Source organism: Platalea leucorodia (assembly GCF_965183815.1).
Source record: "Platalea leucorodia genome assembly, chromosome: 4".
Classification (NCBI taxonomy): Eukaryota; Metazoa; Chordata; class Aves; order Pelecaniformes; family Threskiornithidae; genus Platalea; species Platalea leucorodia.
The window spans coordinates 104,621,435-104,634,137 of NC_138826.1; the positions used below are offsets into that span (position 1 = coordinate 104,621,435).

The 12,703-nt window shown below is 36.3% G+C and overlaps 1 protein-coding gene across 1 annotated transcript in view; it reads right to left on the reverse strand.

Annotated features, from left to right (window-relative positions):
- Positions 1-12,703, reverse strand: part of GRM8 (glutamate metabotropic receptor 8) — a gene marked incomplete at both ends in the record, with an annotated part of 334,734 nt that overhangs the window by 60,638 nt on the left and 261,393 nt on the right. Inside the window, one exon of the mRNA XM_082308444.1 lies at positions 6,127-6,263. Coding sequence (XP_082164570.1) covers positions 6,127-6,263 — 137 coding nt within the window. The remainder of the gene's footprint in view (positions 1-6,126; positions 6,264-12,703) is intronic.

Below are 12,703 nucleotides of genomic sequence, written 5' to 3' on the forward strand. Positions count from 1 at the left end.
GCATTGATCCTTAGTGACTACATGTCTCATATTGACCTCAGACACTGACAGTAGAGCATAACTCCTGAGTCATACTTATTGACCAGCGCTAAGATCAGGACTAGCTTTGTAAAACCTAAGTAGTCTTCTAAAAACCATAATAGTCTCTTTCTACTTTCAGCCCTGTGTACAATAAAGAAGACAGCAGTGTAATTTTGAGAAGAAGAATAGAAGAACCTAAAACATTTTTGCTTGTCTCATTGAGTTTTATTTTTAATCCAATATCAACAATTTTCAGGCAGATAACATGAATGGAGTGTAAGTTTGAACTCTACTGCCCTATTACATATGGGCAGAAGAACACCTTGCAGGCAGTATGATTGTCATATTTTGTTTATAGATATAATCATATACAGCACTAAGTGCTCCTGTTGTGTATTTCATTGTAGTGTGTTCTTTTGTTAAACACAGGGCTTAGGTTCAGCAATTTGAAAACATCTATCAATTATATAACAGCTACCACAAGAAAAAAGAGGCTGTCTTCTTTAATGAAATATAGTGGCCTACAGCAAAGCTTGAAAGTTATTTGCTGCAGTTAGAGAAAACATCAGAAGCTTCTTGAATCATTTTCTTTTACCATGTCACGAGAAAGGGAACTAATATATTTTGAATCTGTTACTTCCAAAAAGAATTTACTAATGTCAGTGTTGATAGTTTCCTTCAGGATTAGATACATAATTTACAAGCGTCCTAGAAAAGAAGAGAAATCAAATACTGATTGAAATCTTTTGTGATATGGCTGCCTGAAGAGAGGCTCATTGTCAATGTGGGGTTCCCAATTTTTACTAGTTCACCAAACACTGTGCTTAAGGCTGATGATGATTATGGCTGTCTCTCTGATAGTTCATCACATCAGTGTAATTTTAATTTATGGTTTTCTTAGTCATAAATCAAGACCATTACAGAAAAATGGATGCCCCAAGTCATTTATATCCTCAGTGCACACACTTCATAAATCTGAAAGCTTATGCATCCTATTATTTCTAAGGGAATGTTAAAAATCTGTTACTGTAAAATTTTTCTTGCTTTTCAGCAGAACTCTTGTGCTGTGGTGAAAAAAAACCCAAAACAAACACAAGTACATTCTGTCTTAAAAATTTCACTGTTTTCACTTGAAACATACAGTGTTTTGATATGCTTTGGTTTTTTCTTAGAGAATAATATCACATAAATGGATATCCACTCAAGCTTTTTAACTGGATCAGCTAAATACCTGATTCTGAAAGCACCAATAATTGTGTCTGCCTGAAGTCCCATCAATCAAAATTACTAACTTGGAAGAATTTCTGGAAGGATTTCTTGGAAGGATTTGGATCTACATATTTTTTCAGATTAGGATCTTTAAACACAGATTTTGGTAGACCAAAACAATGTATAAGCTTGAAATGAAATCTGAGAATGCTTTAAACTGTATTAAAAAGGATTTTTTTTTTTAAAGTCAAAATATTAGATTTTAACATTCTTAAACATTTCAACTTTTCTTTTTCCAACTGGCATTTAGGTTTCAAAATAGAACATTTTTAAAGAGGGGAAAAAAAGTCCCTCAGAAATGAACCAGAACAAACTGAATGGGTTCCTAAGGAAAGGAAACTGAGAAACTTGTTATTAAAACTTTAGGACTGGGACTATTTCCATTTACTCTCACTGACAAAAACCATCAGTCAACATCTCGATCTAGCCCTTATTACAACACGTCCAATACAGAACACAGTTTCTGAGAGGGAATTCATTATTAATCATAAAAGGAACTTGATTTCAAATCATATGTGCCAGGAAAAGCAAGCTTGTTTTTAACAACTTTCCTCCTACAGAGATTACATGGTTGAGAGCTCAAATTTGCTAAACCCACACATTTGTAGGGAACTTTTACGTGTGACCTGGTATGCAAAATAGTGTTGCAATATGAATAAAACATAACTTTTGCAGAAAAAGCTACCTTTTCCTGGATTTTTTTTCATTATGAAAACCAGAATATTTTTTGGAAGAAGGGATTTTAACTATCAGAGTTTCTTGAAAAATAATATCTTCTACTGATAAAGAAAATGAGGAAAGCAAACAGCAGAAAACCCTGACAGCTAACGTGTAGTCAATGATCAGAAGTTCTAAGGCAATTATTTTTTCCTTCAAAGTGATACTAAAAATTTTTAGGGTCTGGTTATTTCCAGTACATTAAGATCATTTAAAGTCAGGCAACCTTAGAGAGTAAAAGGACTTTAAAAGGGGTGTAAATTTACATTGTCAGAATCATGTAAGGTAGTAATTGTATAAAAGACAATCAGGTTCTTTGAGATTATAGTTTGATGTTCCTAAATATCTGCTTTCAGAGTTTCCTTGCATCTGCCAAAGATTGAGATACCTTATTCAAACTCAAGAATCACACAGAAATTTAAATTCTGAAGATCATTATTCTTTTTTAATTTAACTTCTGTACTGCATCTCTCAGCATTGTCACACGTGTTTGTTTTGTAAGAATTGCAACAGTAGTACTGATCAGTAATCATGAAGTTCCTATATCTGGAAGCTATAGCTGCTTCAGAGGAAATCTGAAAGGTCAGTCTGCCTAAAGGAGAGCATTAATGTTACTAAGGGCTACAGGGAGAAACCAGCATTGCAGCTGAAAGGGTCTCTGCAGCTGGTGAAGCCTGCTGACAAAGAGCCACTTCAGGAGCATGATACAGAGTCTTTACCTAGCCAGAGCCAGCACTTTCTGCCCAAAGGGAAAGCCAGCACTGCACTGGAAAGGAACACATCTGAAGCTTGACCACAAGGACCCTGCAGAGTCAGCATAAACTTTGAGGAACCAGAGACCCCAGCAGAAGAATCTTGAATCCTGAGGGTCAGGGTCAGAGACAGGACCAGGGCTGGCCACTGGGTGAGGAGCAATAGCCCACACAACAGAGACCCGCAGCCAAAACATGACAGAGAAAATATCAAAGAGCATCCTAAGGAAAAAGAAAACAAAAAGGACCAAAAAAAATCAGAAAGAAAAAAGGAAACCCTTTGATTCAATTATTTAGATGCAAGATGTATTCTAATCTTAGTTATGTTAATTGTTCCGAAGGTTGAACTGTACTGCAAGCCTGGTACTTTCATGATTTATTTTTCTGGCATAGAAAATAAATAAATGAATAAAAGTCATAAATTTTCTGAAGCACAATACCAGCTGCATAGATGAACAAAATCATAAACACAGTCATAGCTACAACATGTTACCACACAATTTGAAGTAGAAATATCTGTAAAAACAGGAGTAGAAGTATCTATAGAGGATATCTAGCTGACAGAGATTCATCAAAAATCATAGTTACATGTGTCTTCATTAAGAGGAAACTGCAGGAGATCGAAGGATGTGGTGGGAAAAGTATTATATTTTAAAAGCATCTCCTTTATAGAACAGCAGGGTAAAAAGTGCTCTGCCATCTTAATAGTGCTTTGCCTTCAATAAATATAGATGTTTTCATTGAAACTAATGAAAACATCCACTGTGTTCCCTCTGATCCATTGGCAATCAAAGGCACTACGTAATTTGCAATATGATGATTTGGAGCATTGACAATCATTCACAAAGATTACTTGGGTTTAGTACATTTTGTCTAGTGAGAGGAGGCAACAGCTTTGTCACAGCAGATCATGATGTTGCATAAACTACCTTCAACATGTGCTAAGTAAGTTTCACGAATATAGAAACAGATGGAAACAAACTGTACACCCCTATTACGACTTCCTTCTTCATTGTTACTATACCAGCGCCTGCAGGCACCGATGGGGACTTGCATCCAGCATCTCAAGCCCTGACAAACTTTAAGAAACAAAGCCCAGTCATCCCTTTAGAAATCTTCCAGGCTTTAGATAAAGATGAGTAAGTCAAGAAACAGGAGTGAAAGGTAGGGAAAGGAACATCTCCTTGCTGAATCAATCCAGTTGCACCATGCACGGGGGGACGGAGCCCCGTGTGCCTGCTCGCACCCTGGGCTGCGTGAGCAGGGGGTGTGCAGCAGAGCAGGGGGCGGTGGGACGAGAGCGGGGCCATGGCACGAGGCTGGGAGCAGAAACACCCACTGCGGAGCAGTGTGCTGGCCTGTTTGCATCTCCCCAACTCCACACGCTAAACAGAGCTCATCCACAAATTTGGACAACCAGTTGTGTCCAGCACGTGAGCTCATGGACACGAAAAAAAGAGATGAAAAAAGAGAGGCAGAGAACAGCCTAACACATCCATTCTTAACGAGCTTTAACAAGGCGTGTCCTTAGATAAATCCTTTCCTGTTAGCTTTATGGTCAATGCGGTTAGCGTGGTGTGGTTTCAGTAGCCTGAGTAGCAGCCAATCTATTCATATTTCAGAGAACTCCCTGGAGTACACATACATCAGGCAGAAATAATGGGACCGAAAAGCTACAGGCTTAATGAAAAATTTAGCAGTCTAGGGGGGATAGAAAAAGGCAGATTGGAATGGAATTAAAATTGAAGAAAATTCTAAGGTAGCTTTTAGCTACTACTATGTAACTGCTATGTTAGTACTAACATTAGTGCAAAATGTCTGTATCAGTTTTTCAGCTCACTTAATAAACATTAACTCTTCAGGAAACTGTAGCAATTATGAAGATTTGGAATGTATGCCACAATAGTTATGATAAGGGTCTAACTCTAGTGTTGTCTAGAAATTACAATTTAGTATTAATCTTTAAGCTTGTTTAACCATTTTTTTTCCTTTCATGCCTCTCAACAGACCGATACCAGGTTAGTGGAGGGAGATAACACTGCCACACAATCTGCTACACACACTTTCTGTTGGTAGGGTTTTTTCTGTTTGGGCAGAATAATTAAATGAATGAGTCCTTGCCAAGTAGTTATAGATATCAAACGGTAGATATGGTAAAGTGGTTTAGCAACTGTGGCTGAAAATGGGGAGCTACCATTTGTGTTACTGTGGGTAGCACTCAGATAATTATTGCAAAGTAGTCTCAACAGGAGAATCATTTGTAAATATTTACTACACTGTCTTTGTTACTCTTCAGGAACCTCTCACATGGAAAACTAGAGATGTTTGAAACCTGTTTTTCTGATTTGATTAAAGTCACTGAATAAGCTCCCTTTGGTGAATCTAGTCATCAATTCACACTATTGCCCTTCTCATCAGCCCTTAACAAAACAACACTTGGTATTTCACATTTGCAGAGCTACCCAAATGGTTAACATACCTCAAGAAAACCCTATAAATATTGCACAGCTAACAAGAAAAGAGGTTAATTCATTTTGCTTTTCTCATGACTGTAACTCTCCTCGCATGGAGCCATGTTCTGACAGAAAGAAGTGCCTTGATCCCAACAACTTCTCAAGTTACAGCTGTGGCTTGATGCTTAGCTGTCATGCAACTATTGCATATTATATTCTCTGAATCTTATTGGGTTGGCAATCTTCAAAACAAATATTATCCCATGCACAGGTGGGGCTTAACTACCACAAAACTTGCAGAACATATTAAGGCACCAATTAGAAACACCTCCTAAGGATGGGTAAGTTGCTGTGTCTTTTGTTTCTTCTGCTATTAAGTAATAAGGGACTATACTAATCCTAGTTAACTATATAGAAAAACTCCAAATTCTCCATGCATATTTAAGAAATATTTTTATTGCAGTAGTTCATCATCCCAGTGTTTCAAGTAAATCAGAAGTGGTTAGAGTCCAAACTTCTTTTTTACTAAATACATTTCCATCCCCGTATATTATTTGAAATACCTAGGCAATATATATGTAACCATCATTTTGTCTGACACTCTCTTTTGAAGGATGAGTTACTATTTCCCTGCCTAACTTCATAATCGGTCTGAGGAATATCAGCTATACAATGATTCTAAAATATCATTTAAAGGAGCAGGTAAATACACAACCCAACCTACTTTAAAACATAAAGAATTTGGTTCAGGTTATTGTGCTATCTTTTATTGTCTTCTAAAGAAGAGAATGGAAAAGCTTTCTTCTGCCAACTGACAGAGCTGAAATCATCAACATTTTTTAAATATTTTGAAATAATGTAATGCTCAAATGAGTGTTCTCCAATGTCAGTATCACGATCAAACTAGTACTTACATTTAGATGAAGTTGGTTAGTCCACTGACCAATTACTTTGTATTCTGTACTCTTGTTGGTGATTTGATACTGAAAAATATCATAGCGTCCAGGAGCATCTCCATTTTCATTGAAGATAACAGGTGTTCCAGCACTCCCTGAAAAAAAATTAAAAAGCAGTTAGGATAAATACCTTTAAAGCAATTTCCCAGAAAGTATATTTTGGAGGAAAAATACTAATTAGAGATTCAGCAGGTTCTTCATAATGCGAGGCTAGTATGGTAATAATTCAAAAACCTCACAAAGAAAAAATGCGTGTTATTAGCATCATCACAAAGTCTACCTTATCTATGGTTAATTAAAACAATTTTAAAAGCTAAGCTTTTGCAATCTTTTTGTTTGGTTGGTTGGGTTTTTGTGTGTATTACAGAACATTAGGAAATTCTGTGATAAAACAGAAGTGGAGAAACTCCTTTTGACTTGCAGAAGGGCACAATTTCACTTTAGGATGTGAATACAGTGCAGTAGGCACAAAATAGCAATCCTGTAATGAACTTGATAAAGAATTTCCCTGTTAAATATGAAAATAAAATTAATATATCAATTTAGGAACCAACACTCATAAAAGACCTTGAGATGCAAGCGTCTAAATCTGGTCGGTGTTAATGTGATCAGTTTCTAGCACTGACCACCTGAGTAAAAGTGTTTTATCAAAATAAATTAAGGACAGCAGCTGTGCTTGTTGCTCTCTCCTCTGTACATGACACTGCCTGACAGAAAGGGCCACTGCTGAACCTGTCAAAAGTTATAAATCAACACTCTGTTCTTACTTCGATCAACAAAATGTTCAAAGATTGAAAACTACACGTCTACCTTGGCAACTAGGCCAGCCAAATTAGAACACATTTTGATGAATTCCCTCAAGGTCACATCAAGGATCTGCACTCCTACAGAGACTTTTCAAAAACTACACAAAGAATGTCATCTTTACCCATCCCCCAATTTCATATATATATATAGGTGAATCATATTTATAGTTGAGGTCCATTGAAGACAAATTGAAGTATGTTGAAGTTCTATTTCAGTGACTGGAGAATGAAATCTATCTTTACTGGGGGAAAAAAAACAAACTACCACAAACCCCACCCCCCAATGTTTTCACATTTCTCCATACAAACAACCAAGAAAAGGAGAATATCCAGTTCATGGTAACTTCCTACAGTATAAGACTTGTTAATGTAGCACTAAGAGGCACTAAGTCCACTGTGAGTGGTTTCCAGAGAATGCCAAAAAAAGCTTGAAATTCTGCGTACGTATCAAGAAGAAGCTAGCCAGTAGAAGTGGGGACAGCAATCTACGTACCCCAGAATTTCAGCACAAATAGTTCTTCTTGTATGTCTGTCTCCCATAAAGCATTTTGTTCTCTTGGTTTTTATAACAGCTTTCTTACAAAACTGAAATCCAGTGAAATAAACAGTGCTTTGAGAGTGACAAGTGGCACATTATCTACTGTGCCAATTTCACAGTTCTGCCAGGAAAACTCTGGCTGCAAAAATTAGATGTGAGCAACCATGGAAGAGGAATATAAAAAAATTATGTGTGATAAAGACTTAAGACCCTAGGAAGATACAGGAGACTCAACATAAAAATTTGGAAAGCTCTTTGTGCTTTGCTCCCAATTCCTTGGACAGAATGGAGGGCAAGAAAAATGCCAGTCTACAATCTTCCAAGCAATGAAATTCTTCTTCACTGCTCAAATAGCAGGTTGATCCAATAAATTTCTTCCACCCAATAAACACGTACTCAGCTGTTGTTGGTATGGAGGTATGGAGGTAACCTTCAAATATTACTCTCAAGTAATGATGGAATTCATCTTTCCACTCAGCAGCATTTAAAGAGCTCATGGAAAGAACAGATATATTTTACCAACAGATACAAGATGTCCTTTGTATCCCTTAAGACCAATGGGAACTTCAGACACTCTTACGCTCAGCAATAAGTGTGATCTTATAATCCATTGCTGGGTTCAGAAATATCATGTGCAAAGAGACAGACTATAGTACAGGCCAGAACCATCTTTCTCTTTGATATAGTGGTGTTCTCAGCTAGAGCATAACAGCATCTCACACTGCGCGCCTCAGTCGACAGCGATGCAGCATCCTGCTGAATTCAGCTGCCACTCCAACTGAGTCCAACGAGATCTTTCTCATATAGCAGAAGTGAAAACAACCTTTGCCAAGTTAATAAAGTTAAGCTTGTTAAAACCTGGAATAAGCCACAGAAGATTCAGACCCCCAAACACTGAGAAGAACGTACTATCCCTCTGTTGAATAACAGATTTTTAGAAAGTACAGTAACAGTCACAGTGCCTGCTGTAAAGTAAATTTGATAATGTACTAGCAATGCTGCCATAACTAGCAGACACTGTGAGCAACCAGTACGAGACCATTGTTTTCATCTAGGTCTTATATATATATAAGATCATTAATATGTGATTTATATATGTCATATATATATATACACACATATGTTGCTTTGTGGAATTAAACATTTAATGGACCTAAAACAAGGAGGTATGCATGGCTGGATTGTGCTAATAAACCACTAGCTACATAACCAGGAAAGCAAAGCTTAAAGGCATTTGATGAAAAACTGGGGATTTTAGCAAGGATTCCCAAAATTATGAATGCAAGGTGGTAGCAGAAGCCTTGGAAGTGTAAGGACAGAATGAAACTAGAGGCCCCAAGGATATAAACAAATCACCAATGGTTAATTAGTGTTCTTAAAAGAATGTTAATCTCATCTGAAGAAAAATATACCCTGATGGATGATCAAGGTGAACAGTTCATCTGAGAATGGACAGTCCACAAAATGAAAAGGTTTTCTAAGAAAATATACTTTGTTGGATAATCCATCAAATTAAAGTGAATACTTCTTTGGAAAAACTGATTACAACTGTATAGACATCAGATAATTAAACCATGTGGAGAAACACTGTAGCTGACCATAACTAATAGCATAGGTGGAGGCATGTCTAGATTCGGTATATAACACTGTAACAAATGCCATTGAGTGGTACAAATGCCTCTTTTTTGACAACCAGATATGCAGAATTGAGCACTCTTGATATCCTGTACTGTACTGCCACTTATGCTTATACTGCACCATTACCATGACAGGGAATTGCATCCTAGTACTAGTTGAAGACATTGAGTGTTTAATTGCTCCACTTAATGGTCATTGAGGACTGGCTGCTAAATCAAAATGCAACACACTGTGGAGAGAGAGTAATACAGAATACACCACTGACCTGACGTAGTGAGCCCAGGTTGTATAAATTCCAACTTATATAAAAGGATTTTGGGAAACCACACTTAATAGTTCTTGGATAGGATATGTATCTTAGAGAATGAACTGGGATATCCTCATCCAGGAACCACATTTATTGGGCACCATCATAGGAAAATGTTACTTTTGCTTAGGAAAAATGTCCCTGTAACACTAGTGTAGACCACCTCAGAGATTACAAACTAGCCCATGTTTTTTTAAATAATTTCACTAATTTCATAATCTTTTTTTTTTTTTTTTTATAATTTGTCAGCAATCATTTAACAAGGTAGTTAAAGAGCAGTGAGGGAACTGTGCCTTTGGGCCTTTTCACATTTTATTCTCTGTGTGGTTATGTTGCCGTGCATAATTTTAACCCATGATTGACTCAGGTAATTGTATTCAATCTGTCACCATCTTAACTAAATTTTTAATATATTCTGGATGCCTCAAACAGAAGTACATGGTAGAATTTCAAGAATACATAATAAGCTTGGCTAACTATGGAAAATCATGTGTGAACCTTCATCTTCTTCATCCTTCCTTTGTGCCAATCCTTTTTCTTTTTTTTTTTTATATATAAACATAGTTACTAACTTATTTTGAGATTTGTTTCTGAAGTCTCTCTTTGCTGAGCAATTCCAGAATACTTTTAGAAAGTCTTTTTTTTTTTTTTCTGATGTATAACTGTAGACTGGCAAGTGGCAAGAAAATTTCAAATTTCACAACGAAGCATTATTCAAAAGGTTTACAGGCTTGTTTTGAAATCACACTCTTTTGCAGTGAAAAAGGTAAAACAAAAGAGGAAAATGTGGCTCGTTTAATGTCCTCAGTCTGTAAAGGAAAGACCAGCAGTTCAGTCTCATGGGTAGCATAGGGTGAAAGCGCTCATTTCCTTTTACAGGAACTACTTAACCAAAAGGGATGAGATACAATGGGAAACACGTGGAGACAGAGCTCTATCCACTCTTCTACTCCTTTGAAGACATCACGACACGAAGCGATTACACTGTCCTGACAGCAGAGCTGTGGCTACGTCCAATGATGTCATTCAAAACACAAAGAAATACTGGGTTGTGCACCTGAATTGGCATCCTGAGTGTTTCAAGACATAAACATAAGCATTTGTTTACTACTGGAGATCCTTTTAACAGCCATACATACTGTAAGTATGACGTGATCACCTGAAAGCTTCTGAGTCTTTGCTGTATTGTATATCAAATCCCTTAGTTGTTTTGAAACGCTTCAAAATCACTCCAAAATCATAGTAAATAAATAATCTTATATAAATCCTATAGAAGGATGCTTTGTAGAATAGTTCTGTTAACATCCAGTGGAAGACAATCCATACCCATGGCATAAAAGAATAACATTTTATTAAGCCTAAGGACACATTTACTTATTGTAGATATAAAGTAATAATTGGGTACTGAAAAATTCTCCCTCCTCCCTCCCAGTTTACAGACAGCAGCATTAAACAACTCTGGGTGTTAAACTAGCACATTAGCTAAACATTACTGAAGCAATGTGTCTGTGACCTCAACTGTTTATGAGCCTTTCAAAATGCAGCTTAAACTAGCCAGAAATGTTATTTAAAGGGGAAAAAAAAATGCTGCAGTTTTTAATTCAGAATCAAGGATGTAATGGATCCTTTTAAAATTTTAATGCCTTACACTGATGTCAAGGAGGACTCTTTCTCATAAACAACTGTTTTATGACAGGTCCTTTGTGCACTGAACTTGAAAATTCACATTCTTCTGAAGAAATCCTTAAACATGTACCTTGATACTCTTAAGATGCTGCTCAGCAACTACCTTATCCTGCATATGCCTTCTTTATCAAGTTGCATTTCACATGAAAATAAAACATCCCTGCTCCTAATGCAAACAGTAATCTTAGTTCCCTGTGAGGTTACAGAGTACACTTGCCTGGATGCCTTCCAGTGAAGGTGTTATTTTTACATCTCAGGTGGTAGAAAAGAAGTGGAATGACTGGAAAACCACAAGTTCCCTTGTAGTAGTGGCCAACTGCATATTAAAGTAATTAATCTGTAATGGATCCTAAATTAAGAATAGTTGTGAGCCTTATTAAAAAAAAAAAAAAATCTGTTAAATTAAATCAACTGCCTTGGATTTTTCTTATATGAAAACTTTTAATAAAAATTTACTTATTACGAGGCACTGCTCCTTCAGTGCCTTGACAAAAGTGTAGAAAAGTGGTTACGCTGATAAGTCTCACAACTGCCATTTACAGAATATTGCAACTCTAGTGGAGCTGATTCCATTATAAAGCTTGATACCAGATACAAATCTAGTATTTCACCAGATTTCAGTGGCTTGATATTAATTTCATTTTTTAAACCAAAATGAAAATTACTTAAGCTAAGTCTTCATCCTTTGAGCTGCTCCACATAGGCTGTTTTTTCTGTTTGAATCCTTATGTGGTCAACATGGATTCAAGGGTGTGTTTAGGTAAACAGAAGCCAAGCAGTTTATTGTACACTTTAATACAGTTAGCTGTTGTGTATCAAAAACTTCAGAAAGCACCATATGTTAGAATTTGGCTTTACTGGAAGATTCTTCAGATTTATAGTATCAACCCTTATTTCATTAATTTATACAATTATCTTCAAGTGCTAGACTTAGGGGTTCAGATTTTTTTAAATTATCATTTCATTTTAATTAGCTGTTAAAAGGAAAAAGTACTACAGAGATGTACATGAATTAAATTGTTCTCAGTAAAGTAGAAAGAGGGAGAGTAACCATTTGAACTTTCAGTACTGAAAGCTCCCAGAGAAGAAGAATGCATCTGTAAAATTAAACAAGAAATTTGTCACTGATAAGTATTTCAATGAGACAAATTAAATAGAAGGTTGAAATGGAATCAATGGAAAAAGTAAATACAAGCTGTTAAAACATGTAATGCTTGAAAAAAAAAAAATACCAGAGAATTATAAACAACTAATGAGAACTAACAAAAGTTAATTTGTGAATGTTAGGCTGGCAGACAGAGGAGGAATACACACTGTATTAAACTCTGTGAGGTTTGTGACAAGTGAAGCCATTATCTGCTCAATCTCCACAGAGCAGACATTTTCAAACAATGAGCAAGGTGGTTACTAAAATAACAAATGACGACTGTCTTACACCTATTCAAAATCCGAAAAGACTTCTCTTTATGCTTACCCTAAATGTCTCAGTTCAAGACTGGGACAATAAAACAGGATTGCATCCAGTTGCTGTAAACATAGGCGCTTACTGATGTTTTAAAT